At 44.0% G+C, this 18,867-nt stretch overlaps 1 protein-coding gene across 1 annotated transcript in view; it reads left to right on the top strand.

The window, feature by feature from the left end:
* The first annotated feature begins 1,529 nt into the window (after positions 1 to 1,529).
* SIK2 (salt inducible kinase 2) overlaps positions 1,530 to 18,867 on the top strand; it is a 34,618-nt gene continuing 17,280 nt past the window's right edge. Inside the window, 4 exon segments of the mRNA XM_030965046.1 lie at positions 1,530 to 1,739; positions 8,428 to 8,544; positions 9,409 to 9,472; positions 13,633 to 13,794. Of these exon segments, the coding sequence (XP_030820906.1) occupies positions 1,590 to 1,739; positions 8,428 to 8,544; positions 9,409 to 9,472; positions 13,633 to 13,794 (493 nt within the window). The 5' untranslated portion in view covers positions 1,530 to 1,589.

Here is an 18,867-nt window from a genome sequence, read left to right as displayed (position 1 = left end):
GGGAATTTGAAAACGTAAGTGCATCTTTTAAACGCTCACTCAGTAAGTGCATCCTTTAAATGCACACTTACATCCTAAAGCAGAATCAGTGGACTCAGCCCTGAAAAGGAAATTCAGCACTGAAAAGGAAATTCAGCAGAAAGGGCCTTAAATTTCTCCACACATTCTCAGCTCTGATGGTCCTCAGACCATTTCAGGTCAAAGGGACCAACAGAGCTTCCGAATCTGCCTTTCCAAATGTGCAGGAAATAAAACAGCAGAATAACTCCCTGAGAAGGGACCTGCAAAAATCACCCTGTGCATCTGCCTGGCCACCTCAGGACATCACAAAAGTCATTTAAGGGCTTTATTCAAACACCCCTGAGACACTGCCAGGCTTGGGCCACTGACCGCCTCCCTGGGAAGCTTTGAGCACTCTCTTGGTACAGAAATGCTCCATAACCTCCAGTCTGGACCTCTCCTGACACAGCTTTGAGCCATCCCCAAGTGTGCTGTCACTGGGAGAAGGGCTCAGCACCTTCCTCTGCACATCCCCTCCTCAGGAAGCTGCAGAGAGCCTGAGGTTGTTCCTCTTCATCCAAAAACGAGCTGGGTGTGCTCGGCTCACAGAAGGCTGAGGGGATGTCACCAAGGTGTATAAACAGCTCCAGAGGGTGTCAGAGGATGGGGACAGGCTCCGTTCGCTGTGACAGGATGAGGAGTAACAGCTAGAAATTTTAAAAAAACCCAAGTTCCACCCCAAAACGGGTCAGAACATCCCACGGAGGCTGGCTGGAGACACCCGAGGCACCCGGCCGAGGGCGCGGAACCGGGAGATGCCAGCGCGGAGGGGTCGCTGCGGTGGCTTCCGAGCCGTGGGACACAGCGCGGGTGTCGCGGCTGCCACCGCCAGGCACTGGCACTGTCCCAGCGCGAGTGGCCCTGTCCCAGCGCGGTGTCCCGGTGTCCCTGTGCCGGTATCACTGTCCCCGTCTCCGGTGCCCCGGTGTCCCGGGTGTCCGGGTGTCCCGGTGTCCCGGTGTCACTGTCCCCGTCCCCGGTGTCCCGGTGTCACTGCCCCTGTCCCTGTCCCGGGTGTCCCGGGGTCCCGGTGTCCCGGTTGTCACTGCCCCTGTCCCTGTCCCGGGTGTCCCGGGTGTCCCGGGTGTCACGGTGTCCCGGTGTCACGGTCCCTGGTGTCCCGGGTGTCTCGGGTGTCCCGGGTGTCACTGTCCCCTCGGTGTCCCGGGTGTCCGTCCTGTCCCCGGTGTCCCTGTCCCGGGTGTCCCGGGGTCCCGGGTGTCCCGGGTGTCCTGGGGTCCCGGGTGTCCCGGGTGTCACTGCCCCTGTCCCTGTCCCGGGTGTCCCGGGTGTCCCGGCTGTCACTGTCCCCGTCCCTGTCCCGGGTGTCCCGGGCTGCCGGTGCCGCGCCGTGCCGGGGCGGGCCGTGCCAGCGCGGTTGCCATGGCGAGGCCCCGCCCGCGGTGACGCGCGCGGTGACGCCGCTCGGTCGCTCGGTGCCTCGCTCGGTGGCGGGGGGCGGCGCGGCCCCGGGGGCGCCGCGCGGAGCCGGAGCCGGAGCCGCCGCCGCCGCCGCCCCCGAGCCCAGCATGGTGATGGCCGAGCCCCGGCGGCCCCCGGCGCTGCTGCCCCGCGGGCTCGGGCCCGTCCGCGTCGGCTTCTACGACATCGAGGGCACGCTGGGCAAGGGCAACTTCGCGGTGGTGAAGCTGGCGCGGCACCGCATCACCCGCAGCGAGGTGGGCACGGCGCGGGGGCGCGGCGGGGCCGCGGGGGCTGCGCGGGGCCGGGGCCGCCGGGGCCGGGGCCGCCGCTTTTGTCCCTTCCGGCACCTCCCGCGGGGACGCGGAGCCCCGGCCGCCGGCCTGGGGGGGTTCTCCCGCTCGCATCCTCCGGGGAAGGGCAGGAGAGCGCCTGCGAGGCCGCGGGGGGATGCCCGAGGATGGCACCCGCAGGATGTCACCCCCCTCCCCTTCGGGATGTCGCCCCAAAGATGCCACCCGCGGCGTGTCACCTCCGGGATGGTGACATCGCCCCAGGGTGGTGGCATCGGCGGCAGGGTGGCACCCCGAGGATGCTCCGGTGCTGCTCCAGCAGCGCTTTCTGCTCCCTGCGAAGGGTCAGACCTTGCGCTGTGCCTGCCGTGGTGCCCTGGGTATTTTGGGGTTTCCTGACCCGGGCGATGCTGGGTTATCTGTTTCAGCAGAGGAACTTGGGGTGTGTGTGTGTGTGTGTGTGCGCTGAATTCTCCAGCACGGCATCCTCCAACTTCACCAAACCCAACCATTTTTAGCCCCTTTGTTTCACCGCCCCCGTGTATTACCCGGTGATTATTGTTAATACCTGGTGCTTTACCTAAAACAGAAATGATTGTCAGTCGGCCTGGGTAAAAATGCAATCGTGTTCACTTAAAAAAAAAAAAAAAAAGGAAAGAAAAGAAAAGAAAAAAAAAAGGAGGTATTTGATGAGAGTAATGGCTCTGGAAGATCAGCTTCCTCTTCTGCGTTGTTTTAGGTAGTTTTAGTTGCTACACCTAGAGGTGAGCTTTTTGTAAGGCTCTCCTCTGGTCGATTTCATTGTTGACTGAAGAAGAGGTTCCTGCTGCTCTGTACTTGACCAGAGTCATTAAAACCCCGTCCCAAGCACGGACTGGAAGGGCTGCAGGTATCCATCCCCGTGAGCTTGTGGGGGGAAATCATCCCTGAAGGAATGGGAGCATTCCTGAAATCTGGAGCTCAGCAGAGCCCCGCTGCTAACAGGGCTCTGGCCACGCTGTGATTGATGAGCTCTGCGTCGCAGGGACTGAAACAAAGTTCTCCTCTTGCCTCATTTCTCAAGTTCATCATCAGCTCGGTTCTTTCCGAGCCCTTCCTTGCTCCTGCAGAAGAGCCAAGCGGTGCCAGCGCTCCCTTTCCAAGTTTGGTGCCATGTGCCAGAATTGCAAATGCTCCACTTGAAGATGCTCGGTTGTCGTTGCTCTTCAGCCCTCGTTTCCTTGGCAGGCTTTGTGATGGAGATGAAAACTTTAATCTTCGTTTTTATGGTCGTTTTAGAAAGCCTGTTTGTTTAGCATTGTTGGAAATAACAAAGGTTACAGAAAACACAGAGCTTAAAAAGCTCCTCAAGTCCTGGATGATTCTCTCATCTGTGTCCTAAGGAACTGAATTCTGGTATCTTGATTTTTTTTTTTAACCAGCTTTTCTGTCCAGCCCGCAGCCTTTTTATATTCCGTGGGATTTTTACAGCAAATTTGCCTGTGCTGGAGGATTTTTTAATCAAGGTCTTTGATTTTTTTGAGTCAGCTCTGACTTCTGCAGCGAGAGATGCAAGAGTGTTTTTCTGGAACTGAATTGCTGACTTGGTTGCTGGAAGTATTTACACAATCTTTGAGGAAGGGGAACCCTGTTAAGATCACTTCTGGTGATGTCAGAGGAAATTAATTCCAGCCAAATACTCTTTGGAATAAGCACTTCCAGCTTGGAGCAGCTCACCTGATTGTTGGATCCCTGAGCACACAGAGTGGAAATCCTGCTTGGTAATGACTCCAGCCTGAAGGGTTTGCATATTTCAAGCTTTTTCTAGACTGTTGCTGAAGTTCCAGTGGAAGAATATTCAGTTTTTAGGTCCTGGAAGGGCTGTGCTGGTGCACCCTCAGGTCTGTGCTGCAGGAGGATGCTGTGATGCTGCTGAGATTTGCTCAAAAATCCTGTTTTAAAAGGAGTCCTCGTCAAAGTTTCTCCTGAATCTCCTGATTTGAACCCTTTAGATTCAGAACCTGTTTGTTGTTGGGGTTTTCTAGCACTGGCACTTTGAAATTGTGTTTTATATGATTTTGACCTTTAAAATATTTGGTTTTTTTTTAAACACAACTCTGCCTAGCCAATAACCATCAAATTTTAAAAAATGGGCTCTTATTACCTTGAATGCAGCACTTACGGGTTGTGTACAATCCATCCTTTCCATGGAAAGACTACAGGTGAGAAAATAAAATCGTTGCCATAAATTGTGAGCAGAGGTGGAAATTAAATGGAAACAGACATGAAGCAGAGAAAACACAGGGTGTGTGCAAACAAAATCAGAAATCATAACGTGAATTAATGCAAGTTCTAAACAACCATACAGAAGTGTCAAAGTTGGGAAAAATGGGGAGATTAATAAAGATATTGAGTGATAAAGATATCATGAATAAATCAGTTAATTAGAGATATTAGGAGTCGAGGTGCTGCCTGACCCTTTTTACTGCCAGTCCACCCAGGTGTGGGACTAATAAAGATATTAGGTGATAAAGGTATCAGGAATAAATAAATTAATTAAAGATATGTAGGAATAGAGGTGCTAACTGACCCTTTTTACTGCCAGTCCACTCGGGGGGGGGGATTAATAAACATATTAGGTGATAAAGATACCAGGAATATATAAATTAAAGAAAGATATGTAGGAATAGAGGTGCCTGACCTTTTTTACTGCCAGTCCATCCAGAGGGAGATTAATAAAGATATTGAGTGATAAAGATACCAGGAATAAATAAATTAAAGAAAGATATTTAGGAATAGAGGTGCTGCCTGACCCTTTTTACTGCCAGTCCACCCAGGTGTGGGACTAATAAAGATATTAGACAATAAAGATATCAGGAATAAATAAATTAATTAAAGATATTTGCAATAGACCCTTTTTAGTGCCAGTCCACCCAGGGGGGATTAATAAAGATATTAAATGATAAAGATATCAGTAATAAATAAATTAATTAAAGATCTGTAGGACTAGAGGTGCTGCCTGACCCTTTTTAGTGCCAGTCCACCCAGGGGGGAATTAATAAAGATATTGAGTGATAAAGATATCAGGAATAAATAAATTAATTAAAGGTATTAGGACTAGAGGTGCTGCCTGACCCTTTTTAGTGCCAGTCCTCCCAGGGGGGGCTGAACCCGACCTTTGCCTGCCTTGTTTGGGTGTTTGGTGCCATTTGAGTGGAGGCCACGTGGCTTTTCCCTGCCACGCTCCATCCTTGATCCTGCTGCCCAGAAATCCTGTGATCCCGGGGCAGCTCCTGCTAATGAGGCGTGGAAATGAGCAGAGATTTTCCTGGGGAGGAGGAGAGCAGGGAGCAGGAATGATAATTGGGGAGTTGGGAGAAGGTGGGGAGATTTGCTTCCAGTGAAATGGGATGGGAATGGAATAGGGAAAAGGTTTGGAGTGTAGGGGATAGAGAAAAGATTTGGAGTGTAGGGAATGGGGAAAGGTTTGGAGTAGGTGTGGAATATGGAAAAGGTAAGGAGTTAGGAAAAGGTTTGGAATGTAGGGGATAAGGAAAAGGTTTGGAGTGTAGGGAATAGGGAAAGGTTTGGAATGTAGGGAATTGGGAAAAGGTTTGGAGAAGGTGTGGAATATGGAAAAGGTTTGGAATGTGGGGAAGTTTGGAATGTAGGGAAGTTGGGAAAAGTTTGGAATGTAGGGGATAGAGGAAAGGTTTGGAATGTAGGGAATGGGAAAAGGTTTGGAGAAGGTGTGGAAAAGGGAAAAGGTTTGGAATGTAGGGAATAGAGAAAAGGTTTGGAGTGTAGGGAATAAGGAAAAGGTTTGGAATGTGGGGAAGTTTGGAGTGTAGGGAATAGGGAAAAGGTTTGGAGCAGTGAAGGTGCTGCTTGGAAAAAGCAGGGAATTTGGGAACCCACCCCTAATTCCTTAATTAACCCCTTCCCCAAGGCTTAATCCCCTGCAGAGGAGCTCTGCTCGCTGCTCCCCAGGGGAAAATAAAACCTGGCTCTCCCTGTGCTCCCAGATGTGCTTTCACACAGGGAATTTGTGGTTTTCTCTGGAAAAAAGTATGGAAAATAAGCCCCTGGTTTGATCTGTGGCACCAGCTCAGGTGTGCTCAGGTATTTGCAGAGTGAGTAACTCCAGCAGAGACAGCAGCTCCCTGTGCCACACAACAAAATACGGAGTTTTTCCAGACTGAAGGAAGCTGTGTTGGTTAATTTTAATGCATTTTATCTATTTTAAGAATGTCCTGGGTTAACAAAGCTGAATTTCTGTAACCTGCAGGGACAAAGCTCTGTTTGAATGTGAATTTGTAACAGGAGGTTGTGTTGTGGTTTTGGTTTTTTTTTTGTTTCATTTGGGTGTTTGCTTTTTGCCTTTGTTTTTCCTTTCAAGAATTAAATGAATAAAACAGAAACAATGGAAAGTGACAGTTGGAGTAGCTGAGGAGCAGAAGAACTTTCATCTTTTCTTGACAAGCATTTCGTCCTCACTCCTTGGCAGCTGCAATTCCCAGATGTCAGGGGAGGATTGAGCAAACTCCCATTCCCTGGGCCCTCAGTGGAAGAGGGAAGGAAATAAGAAATAAGTGCAGTTCCTTGGGTTTTTAAATGAGGAGGAACCATGAAAGCTGCAAAGATACCTTGGAATTTAACTCCTTAAGCAGCAAAACCTGGTGGCAGGGGGAGATCAGGGATTCCCTTTTGGTTTTCCTTGTCAGGTGAAGCATGTGCTGACATTGTATCTTGAAATTTGGGATTTTTATTGTTTGTTTCAGACTGTTGCCAGTAGTTTTTGGCAAGCTGCATGTTTAGGAACAAAACACGCTTTTCACATAGGAAACTGCTCGGTGCCTTGAAGGAGCTTCTCCACCTCTAAGAATTACATCCCTTTTCCTGTCATCAAGAGACAGCTGAGCTCCAAAAGGAGCTGCTGAATTCCCTGCTCCTCCTCACATCCTCAAGAAGACTTTGCTGGATTTTAAGTATTTTCAAGTGGTTCTTCTGTAAAATTCCCTCCTGGTCCTGGCAAGATGAGGATGCACAATGAGCTGAGGTGTTTAATCTGCATTTGAGTGGAGGAGCTGCTGCTCTCCTGTGGTATTTTCATTTTATGGACAAATTTCCTGCACACTTGGAGTTGTACGTTTTCCTGGGAGTTGGGGAAAGACAGGAGACTTTTAAAGAAGGAAAATCAGAGTGAGCTGAGGTAAAAAAAAATAGTTAATTGTGAACTCAGGGGGTCCATAATCAGTGTTAGCAGGTATAGCCATTTTATATTCCTGCACACTTGAAGTTGTACACTTCCCTGGGAGTTATGGAAAGACAGGGGATTTTTAAAGAAGGAAAATCAGAGGAAAAATCAAAATTTATCCATTTTATGGATAAATTTCCTGCACACTTGAAGTTGTACGTTTTCCTGGGAGTTGGGGAAAGACAGGGGATTTTAAAAGAAGGAAAATCAGAGTGAACTGAGGTAAAAAAATAGTTAATTGTGAACTCAGGTGGGCCCACAATCAGTGTTAGCAGATATACCCATGTTAGCAGGTATATACATTTTATGGATAAATTTCCTGCACACTTGAAGTTGTACGTTTTCCTGGGAGTTGGGGAAAGACAGGAGACTTTTAAAGAAGGAAAATCAGAGTGAGCTGAGGTCAAAAAATAGTTAATTGTGAACTCAGGTGGGCCCACAATCAGTGTTAGCAGATAATGAGGCTCGCCTCCCGTGGATTTCTGTCTCCAGCTCTCCCCTGTTCAATAGTTTGTGAAATGCTGTCATAATTGGAAGCATTAGTGGGACTCACATTGTTTGCTCCTGCTTCAGCATTAATACATTGGCATTCAGGCTGAATAAACACCATTTCTATATTCAGCACTATTTAGCATTTTTACCCTTTGCATGTGCAGGGGCTGAATTTTCACTTTCTTCTTGGTTTCAACTTTCAGTTTCTTCTGTTGAAGCTTTTTAATCCTTTCAACACCTAGAGTTATCTTCCCTTTGCATTTATTGGCTAAAAACACGGTCAGCAGGGCCAGGATGTGTTTTGTGAACTAACTGAGATGTGTTTCCAAGGTTTGACTGATAAATTCATCTGCAGAGTTTTTTCTCTGAAGGGATGAACTGCAGATCCCCTTTTATAACAGCATTTGGATTAATTAAACATGTCACAGCTGCCATTGCATGGATCCCCTAGGTCTGGATTGTTTGTGTGGAGCCAAGTTTTTCTCTTAAAATGCCATTTTTGTGGGACTCAGATTTGTCACCTTGACTCCAGAAATGGGCACCATTAAGAAGATTTTAGTCACTGCAAATTGTTGATTTAAGAGCATCTGGAGCACTGGCCTCTCTCACCTGTTCTGTACCTTCCATTCCATAGAAAATCTGGTTTTTTTTCATGGAAAATCTGCTTTTTCTCATAGAAAATGTGCTTTTTCTCACTGAAAACCTGCTTTTCCTCACATGCTGCTGTGGGTGGGAGCCCTGCAGCCCCTTGGAGGGACCCCAGACCCTTCCAGTGCTGCCCTGCTGTATTTTTCAGCCTGGGATTTGCATTTCAGAACTCCCCAGAAAGGCTCCAGTTACCTGGGGCTACATTTTTCCCTTCCTAACGAGGGTGAACTCACATTGGGGAAGTATTTAAACCTCATTTTTGCTCTTGGTCTACAGGTGGCAATAAAAATCATTGACAAATCTCAGCTGGATGCTGTGAACCTGGAGAAGATCTACAGGGAAGTGCAGATCATGAAGATGCTCGACCACCCACACATCATAAAACTCTACCAGGTGGGCTCAGAGGGGCTTTCTCCCTTTTTTTTCCTTTCTTTCCCCCTTTTTCCCCCTTTTTCCCACTTTTTTCCCTCTCTTAGTTCCGCTAAACAAAAATGAAGATCCCACTTAAGACCAGTTCAGCTTTAAATTAATTTTATGCAGAAGAAACTTCTAAAATATTTCAAAAATAAATGATCTTTAATTTAATGGTCTATTTAAAAAATAAAACTGGTCTTTAAAAATATTGATGTGCCAGGTAGAGGTGGAGCTTAAGGAGTTAAATTTGCAATTTATATATTTGCAATTTATTGTTTGATGATATCTCCCCTCAGTTCCCTTCTGAATGAATGACACCACTCAAAAGTGGCAGAGGAGAGGCTGAAGATCAGCACTTGGAGGGATGGTGATGCTTGGGTGGTGCTCACTCCTTCAGTGACTGGTTAAAAATGCAATTTATAAATGAGTTTATTTTTAAAATAGCCTTCAAGTTGTCTCCCTGGTTTGCTTTTATTTGTGAGCAGTCTCTTGGGTCTTTCAGGACAATTCATAAATAAAATGCAGAACCAAATTCACAAAGCTCTTGCCCACGGACAAGTTCAGCTGATGCTGAAATGTTTCTCTGAGGTTGTGGAAATAAACCCAAAATACCTTGAAATTGTCCTGAAATCTGAAATGACTTTTTGAAGAGGGGGATTTTTCACTCTCAGTGAAGCTCTTGATTATTTTGTTTGCACACATTGGAAGATTGTGACAATTCCAGGTGTGAGGCAGAACTTTCACAGCTTTAGGAGAGAGCCATAAAAATAAAGATTCTTTTGGGTGATTTTTGGCTTTTTTGCTTTTCCCACGAGCCTTCATGTGTGATTTCTGCATCCACAGGTGATGGAGACCAAAAGCATGCTGTACCTCGTGACAGAATTTGCCAAAAATGGGGAGATTTTTGGTAAGCAGGAGAATATTTCCATGTTCAACTTGTTAGTGCATTCCTGGTCTCTGTATAAATAAGGATTTTTTGGGTCTGTTCTTAGATTGAATATTTCTGTGCACCTGCAGAGTTAAAAGCCTTTTAGTTTTAAATTCTATTTACTCTGTTTCAGTTGGTTTCCACTGCCTCTTGTCCTTTTGCTGGACTTTGTCTTGGGACAAAATCCTTTGGCTGTGAATCCAAAATCACCGCTGGCTTCTATTTCATTATAATAAAATCCAAATTATAGAAAATTATCTACATATATACACATTATATGTATTATATAATATACATCATTGTATATATTCAATATGCATTATATAATACATATAGATTGCATATATACAATATTCATTATATAATATAATATACATTATATATAATATAATATACATTATATATAATATAATATAATGTAATGTAATACAATATATAGAATATTCTTATCTATAATATATATAATATAATATACATTATATGTATTATATAATACATATACAATACATCAATATAATTTAGTTATAATATGATAATAAATATACAAATAATATAATATACTAAAATTAAAATAATTTTTATTGAGACTAAAATTAATTTTTAAAACTGATAAATTTTAATTTTTATTATACAATATAAATATATCGGATTATAATAAAATTATTTTTATTATACTATATAAATATGATTTTATATCTATTTTTAGACATTAAATAGAATAATAATAAAATTATTTTTATTATTATACAATCTAAACATTTATAATTTTATATCTATTTTATATATTTTTAAAAATATCATTATAATAAATTTTTTTTAAAGCCCCAAACCCTGCTGGTTAATGCACAACCCCTGCAGCTGCAGGAGGGACAGGGCTGATCCCAGAATCAGGGATCTGTTCTGGGTTTGGGATCTCTCAATAAATGCTGACAGGGCCATAAAAGCCAAGGCCAGCTTGGCTTCATGAATGTTGGGGAAGATGGAACAGGAAAGCCTTATCAATATGATTGCCTGGCAAAAGATTTTGAGAATATGGAAACTATAAGCGAGATTGAAATGAAAGCAAGCTTTGAGACATTTTAGTTCCTAAACCACTGGGAAACAATGGTGTGTCTGGCTGAAGGTGATCCCCTTTTGATGGAACAACACCCTCTGCTTGCAGACAGCTCCAAGGGTCAGAGCAGACCCTACAGCTTGGCAGAAGGGGCCCAAAGAGGAGTTTTTAGGGTTTAAAATGTAACACAGGATGGTAATGTAATGTGGTTTAACTCTCCTTACAAGGTTAAATATAACGTTTGTGCACAAATTAGAGATAATGGCAAGCAAGTGGTTTCAGAGCTTTGGATGAAGGGGACACAGAGGTTCTGGGGCTCTGAGCAGGCTGCAGGCCTGGCCTTGCTGTCCAAGGCTTGGTGAGGAAAGAGCTTGTTTAAAATGTAACACAGGATGGTAATGTAATGATTCTTATAGGCTGTGTGTAAATGCTGTAGGATTTGTATCTTGGACTAGATTGGTTAGTGAGAATTAGAATATTCAGCACAGAAGAAGATTTATGGTGTTGTAACGGGAACTTTGCTCTCCTTTTCCCCTCTTGCTTTTATTCCTCTCTCCTTCTTTGGGGCTCCTCTTTGGGCCTGCTCCGAGCTGAGGCTGGCAGCTCCCAGCAGGGCCCTGCACCCAGGCCCTTTGCAATAAACCCCAAATTCCACGACCAGAAGAAGATTTATTGTATTGTAACGGGAACCTCACCCTCTGATCCTCTCTTTTACTCTCTCATTCTCTCTTTACCACACTCTTGCCTTCTTTATCTTTACCTCTCTCTTTACTTCTCTCGGGCCTGCTCCTAAGCTGCAGCTGGCAGCTCCCAGCAGGACCCTGCACCCAGGCCCTTTGCAATAAACCCCAAATTCCATGACCAGAGGAAGATTTATTGTATTGTAATGGGAATAAACCCTGCTTGGCAGCTCCCTGCACCCACATCCTTTGCAATAAACCCCAAATTCCAAGCCCTGGCTTCAAAAATCTCTCATCTCCATCCATCCTTGACCGTCCTACCCCGTCACTCCTACCATGAACTCATTCTGCGGTGCCAACAAATGCTGGATTAACAGCTCAGGGCTAATTGAGTTTGTGCCTTTGATATCTGACTTCACCTTGCTGTCATATGATTTGTCAGTCACTCTGTGCCTGGGTGATATTTAGCTTGCAAATATTATGATCTCCCCTTACTGCCAGGCTTTTGTTTGTTCTTGTGCTTTGCCAAGTGAAACCAGCTGAGAGTGTGTGAGGTGGGGTGGGAGCTCTGAGTTTTCAGAGCTGCAGCTCCCACAGACCAGCTCTGACCACAGAGAAGAGTTGAAATGAAAATATTGCCAAAGTTACAAAGCCCCTAAATGATATTTCAATTAAAAATCCTATAAAACACAGGCTAACAAAGCTCCCTAAATGATACTTGAATTAAGTCCTATAAAATACAAGCTAACACAGCCCCCTAAATGATATTTGAATTAAAAGTCCTATAAAGCACAGGCTAACACAGCCCCCTGAATGATATTTGAGTTAAAATCCCATAAAACACAGGGAACAATCCCATCACCAAGGCACGTTTGGAGCTGTGCTGGGCAAGGTGCTGCTGCTGGGATCTGATGTTCCACAAGTGCTGCAGAAGATAAAATTAATCACTCTAAAATTAATCCCTATAAAATCTCTGCTCTGGCTGCTCCTTGGCCATTACCCGCATTCTTTGTGGGGTGTTCTGAACCCATGCCAGCCCCTGATTCTCTGATTTTTCCCCCAAAACAGGGCTCTGGAAGCTGCTCTCTTACCCAGCTGCTGCTGCTCCCCTTGTTTTTGTTCCGGAGGATAAATGGAGTTTTTGGTTTCAGGGCTGCCGTTGCTTTTTACAATGTAATCCAATATGAAAACAAAATGTTCTCTCTGCCTGTGACGCAGTGGAGAGGGGAGAGAGGTCAGCATGGGCACCTTTGGGGCGCTGGTTTTATTCCCAGAAATTAAAAAAAAAAAATACATTTATCCACCGCACAGCCACTGCTGAGGCTTCAGAGGGTGAAGCGTGATGTGAAACTTAAGAGGAATTAAAGTGTGAAGTGTCCAGGATGATGAAGTAAATTATTCCAAGTGTTCCTAAGAATTGCAGTGTGAAAATATTGTGGAAATATTGACCAGGTCGCTGTAGAAGAAGGAGCAGAGAACAGTTTCCTCTTTTTTTCCATTTTTTTGGAGGGTTGAGTGGGAGAGCAACAAGTTGGAAACTGGTTTGAGTGCTAATTATTTGGGAGAAATTAAATTTCAGTGTTGTTGCTTGCTGCCCAGTCCATTTAAACCTGAATTGTTTGATTTATGATGATTTGAGCTCCCAGGTTGTGAAAATATTGACCAGGTAGCCATAAAAAAAGGAGCAGAGAAAAATTTCCTTTTTTTTTTTCCATTTTTTGGTTGAATGGGAAAGCAACAAACTGAAAGCTGAAGTTCCTTTGTGCTAATTATTGGGGAGAAATCACTGAGTTTCAAGCTTGTTGCCTAAATCCATTTAAACCTGATTTCCTTGATTTCTGCTGCTTTTATTTCTCAGATTTCCATGAGTTCTATTGTGAAAATATTGTAAAAAATATTATAAAAATAGTGAGCAGGTAGCTATAAAAGGAGGAAGAGAGAAAAATTTCCGTATTTTTCCATTTTTTCAGAGATTTGGCTGGGAGAACAACACACTGGAAGCTGATTTGAGTTCTTTGTGCTAATTATTGGGGAGAAATCACTGAGTTTCATGATTGTTGCTTGCTGCCCAGCCTGATTTAAACCTGATTTATTGGAGTTCTGCTGGTTTTGTTTCCCAGATTACCAAGAAAAAATTATGAAAAAATATGAAATATTATGCAAATGAAAATATATGAAAATATTGTGCAAATATTGACCAGGTAGCTATAAAAGGAAAGAAAAATTTTCCTTATTTTTTCCATTTTTTCGGCGGGTCGGTTGAGAGATTAAGAGCCTGGAAAACTTTGATTTTCCTTGTGCTAATTTTTTGAGGTGAAACCATTAAAAATCAGCATTGCTGCCTGCTGTCCAGGCTGATTAAAAGCAGATTTGTTAATTTGGCGTGGTTTATTTTTATTTCTCAGATTACCTGGCCAGCCACGGGCGCCTGAGCGAGGCCGAGGCGCGGCGCAAGTTCTGGCAGATCCTGTCAGCAGTGGAATATTGCCACGGCAGGAAAATCGTGCACAGGGACCTCAAAGCTGAGAACCTCCTGCTGGACAACAACATGAACATCAAAATAGCAGGTATTCCACTTTATTTTTATGTATTTTTTAAATAAAACCTCTCCCGGTGCTGCCTGAGATTCTGTCGTGGTTTTCCATGTGAATTTTTCTCCATGGTGGGTGTCAAAGTCCATCCAAATTTCCAATTTTAACATCCAGGAAAAAAAAAATTATTTAGTTATAAATATTTTATAATAGTTATAGACATCAATATATATATATATATATATGTAATTTATATTTATATATATAATATATATAGACATTGTATATAATATAATTATATAATTTTATATAATGTCTATATATAATATAGACATTATAATAGTTATAGACATTATAATAGTTATAGACATTATCTATATAATATATCTTATTAATATATATTATATATTAATAATAATATATAATATAGATAGACATTATAATATATATAGACATTTTTTATGGCTGTCTTCAAAGCTGCCAGATGTTCAGGTTAAAACAGAGTTAATCAAATAACTTCTTTCAGCATTAAAAAAAAAACAACTCAAAATGGAAGCTTATTGATTTTTTTTTGTTCCTTTTTGCATGCATGATTTCACTTTAATTATAAATTTAGACACAGCAGATGTTGCTAGCAATAGAAATCATTTTCATTACAATTCCACGGATCCTTCCATGCTGACTTTAGCCCAGAGAGGCTGGAGATGGGTAAAATAGAGAATTTCTTGATTTGTTGAACTTCAGCCTTCAATAATAGGGGAGCAGGGAGGGAAGGAGGAGGAATTCCCCTTTGTCCAGCTGAGATGGCTGAAATGATGAAACATTTTTGGGTTATTTTACCTTTTCATTTCCCTGCTGGCATTTCTGGCATGGTGGAAGGGTTGTGGAGCATTCCCCTGGTGGGTTCATCAGTGCTGCCATTTCTGGGGTGCTTTTCCTGTGCTCATTTCTGATTTCACACTTGAACCCACCTCCATGACCCAGATTTCCAGAGTGACCTCTACTTGTTTTCCTCTCAGCTCCTGCATCCAGGGCTTTTCCTGCCCTGGGTGTCCTGAGCACTGCAGGGATGCAAATCCCCTGGGAGAAATTACCTCCAGAGCATCTCAGGAGAGCCAGGAGCTGTTCTGGCACTGGGAATTCATATTTAAGTGATAATTTGGGGTATTTCAGCTCTTTTTATGCTTCCTAGGAAAGGCTCTGGACCTGTAGTGCTCTCTCAGGAGCTCCAGTTTGGTTGCTCCGAAGTGAACCAGGGTCCCTTTCAGAATTTCCCTGATTTTCCATGCTGGACTGAACTCCTGCCTTGTGAAATTTGCAGGCAACCCCAAAATGGGAAGAGATGAGAATCTTGACTCCATGTTTCAGAGGGCTGATTTATTATTTTATGATATCTATGATATTAAAAGGAAATTATATATTAGAACTATATTGGAAATGGGATTGAGGAGATTCCACCTGCTCTGCCCTGCCCCAGCTGCTCTCCTGCTCCACTTCTCCAGTGCACAGAGTTAATTACAGGTGGGCTGCATGCAAATGAGCCCATGAACTGGTTCCTCCATGGATCTCAGTCCTTATCAGGTTGATAAGAACTCCCTGTGTCCAGCCTGGCTGCTGAAGGAAAGTTCAGGCTGCTGGAAACTTTGTAGTGATTTGTGCCGAGTCAGTTGTTGGAGTTTTCACTGCAGAAGAGAAGGATGACGAACTGCACAGGGTTTATCTGGGGTTTTTGGAGTTATCTGGTCTGTGCAGATCCCTGGGAACAGCCTCTTCCAGTTGTTCATCTTGCTCATGGCTCGTTTATCAGGCTGGGGAAGGACAGAGGGCAGCCAGGATCCCAGCTCTGATAGCTGGGATTTTCCTGTGGTTTGAGGTCATGTAGGAATTGAAAAAACCAGCACAAAAACTGATGAATTATTTTGATAAACTCTTCTAAGCTTCCAGTGGGCCTCTTGGTTTGTTCTACTGCTTCCAAGATTTTATTGAAGCTTTTTAGTCCTCAAGAACACAAATGTTTTTATCAAACACTGAAACATGCACAAAGTCACCTCGCTTGGTTTGTTCTGCTGCTTCCAAGGCTTTTATTGAAGCTTTTTACTCCTCAAGAACACAAATGTTTTTATCAAACACTGAAACATGCACAAAGTCACCTCTGTATTTCAGCCACCAGGAGAATAAACTAACATTCAGAAGTGTCCCAAAACCTGTGGGTTCATAAGATTGCCACCTCTGATGCCTGAGGCTGGACTGAAATCCAGTAGTTTTGTGTTAATATTGCTCTACAGGGACAGGGACTGGCAGAATTTAAAGGATCTTTTCTCTCTAACTGGACAATAAACAGAGGATGAGTAAAGAATTGAGGTGAGAGCTTTGGTAGGTTTATTTTGTAAAAGATAGGAGGTGGTTGGGAGCAAAGCCCTCAGATTTTAGTGTAAGTAGCAAAACTGAAGGTATCAATGACATAAAATGTCCATTGAGAAGGGGGAAGGTGAGGAATTCCCTGCCAGGTTTAATGTGGAATTTGTGCTCAGCACTGGCAAGGCAATTCTGCCTGGTTATTCCCAGAGTTCAGCAGCTGCACTGGTGCTGTGTCCTTTGCATTTGCTGCTTCTTGAGGGCATCATGTGAGGCATTTCAGCTCCCTGAGCTCTCTCTGAGCTCCACCTTTGCCGTGCAGCCAGAGATCCACCAGTGAAACCCAAACCCTGCTCAGAATGGGGACCCTGCTCCTGTTTTTGTCCTTGCAGCCCCAGACTGAGGTGGCTGCAGGAAATTGTGACACCGTGCTGCTTGCAGCAGCCCAGGTAGGCAGGGACTGTTATTTTGAAGGAGGCTGGAGCTGCTGCTGGACAGGGAAATGTGCATTGACGTCAGGAGAGGCTGCTCAGCGCTCAGCCCCTGAAGTGGGTCAGGTTTGCTGCTCATACCTTGCCTTTATCAGCACCTCTGTGCCCATTATCTGCCAGGCTCACATTTCTCCTCCAACAAAAGCTCCCTGTGGCTCTCTGCAAGGCAGGCAGATTGAGTTCTGCTCCTCCTTTTAGGAGAATGGATTAATTATAGCTCTGGAGCTCCTTCTGGGAGGCTTCTGGAGGCACCACGGAGAGGCTCTGCCATCCTGCTGGAGGCTCAGCACAAGCTGCAGTGGCTCTGCCATTTCTCACGTTGCAAATGGGGCTGAAATCTCAGGCTGGGTTTTTTCCATTTTTAAGGGGAAAACAGATTCCGCTGGCGTGATGTGCGCTCGAAAAAACGATACCTTCGAAATTCAAGCTTGTTCTGAAGGGGGTAATGAGATTGAGAAACCAAATACCACAACTGTGCAGAGCCAATATTTGCAGATTGCACAAACACAGAGTTTATTCAACTGAACACAATGCTGCAAATGATGGCCTTTTTTGGGTTTTTTTGTTGTTTGTTTGGTTTTTTTTATTGTAACGTGCAGATTCAGGGAAATGTTAAGGAGATCACTCCATTATATAATCTCAGTCCTCTGGTAATGAGCCCAATTTCAGTCCTTTTAGAATTCTGTGGCTGGCATATGTTTGTTTTATTTTGGATTTTTTTGAGGGCTGGCACATTTTTTCCCTCGAATATCAGTGATGTTTCCTCTGGAACGAGACATTTTTGGGGTTAAAAATGACTACTTTGGGTCCAGAATGGCTGTGACAGATCAGCAATGGCAAAAGAGGAACAAGGTGGAAGGGGGAGAATGAGAGATTTTTTGGTGCTTAAATGAATCCTGGCCACTCCAAAAAGTGGGGCAACTCAACTGACAGCGCAGTAATTAAAAATTGAGGAAGCCCCATGGAGCAAGCATCCAGGATCCTGACTAAATCCTGATTTTTTTTCTTTGAAAGGGTTTTCATGGATGTTATCCATGCTGGGGTGCTTACAAATTGTTTCCCAGCCATTTGTGTGGGGAGAATAATGGAGACAAAAGGGGTGAGCACAAGAAGTTGTGTACCCTAACAAATAATGCTCATCTCCCCCACCCAGGGAATTATTTTGTCCAACAGCAGAGCAGAATTGGATTTTTTAAAGCTAAGAGCCAGTTGCTGACATACAGAGCACTGGTTTTAATTCCTGTATTACATGAAAAAGCCCAGTGCCAGTCAGGAGGTGTCTGGCAGTGCTTTGTGCTGCTGAAATTCAGATCTGAAGGGTTCTGGTGTTTCATTGGTCATGAAAAGGGAAGGAATTGGAGCTTTAGAAGTGCAGGGTTGAGGCAGAGTGGGGCAATCATGGCCCAGGTGTACAGGACAGCACTGCAGGCACAGGGGCTGGTGAGGAATTCCCACTCACTGTGGCTGCTCCTTCTGGTAGCAATTCACAGCCTCTCATTCATGGATTTTCTAATAAAACTCAATCGTCTGTGCTGTCACATCAGAGCCAGCCAAGAGCTGCTCTCCAGCCAGTTCAGCACTGCAGTTCTGCACTTCTCCTGCTCTGAGGGGCCAGCAGCACCTCCAGGATGTGTCCCTGCTCCTGAGGTCCTCTTGGTGACCAGAAATAAAACCTGTATGTGTCACAAAATTCATCATCTAAGGATAAAAACACAAACCTGAGGCTTCTCTTATTTTGGCATTTTTGCTGCTCAGATTTCTTCATGTTTCTCTTTGGTGCCCAGAAATAAAACCTTTATGCATCACAAAATTCATCATCTAAAAACATTAATAACATAAACCTGGGGCTTCTCTCACATTGGCTTTTTGCTGCTGAGACTTCTTCATGTTTCTCTTTGGAGACCAGAATTAAAACCATTATGTGCTACAGAATTCATCATCTAAACATAATAATAACATGAACCTGAGGCTTTTTGCTGCTCAGATTTCTTCTTGTTTCTTTTTGGTGCTTTCTTCAAAGAGGTGGCTTTAAATCCCAGTCTGGACAGGCAAAGAATGTCACTTTTTTTTTTTAGGATTTGCAATCCTTGTGCTCCCAAGCAGGTCATGCTTTCTTTAGCTGTGCTTACAAATAAATGTTCTTGTACTTGTGAATCTGATAGGAAGATTTATGAGGGTGGCACCCGAGGGAGAGCTGCAGCTCTGAGATAAAAACCTGATGTTTATCTGCACTACGAGGATGTTGAAAACCTGACAAATCCGA

The sequence above is a fragment of the Camarhynchus parvulus genome, chromosome 24 (genome assembly GCF_901933205.1).
Source record: "Camarhynchus parvulus chromosome 24, STF_HiC, whole genome shotgun sequence".
Lineage (NCBI taxonomy): Eukaryota > Metazoa > Chordata > Aves > Passeriformes > Thraupidae > Camarhynchus > Camarhynchus parvulus.
The sequence above is the reverse complement of the archived record's forward strand: the minus strand, read 5'-3'. Positions and strand labels throughout refer to the sequence as shown.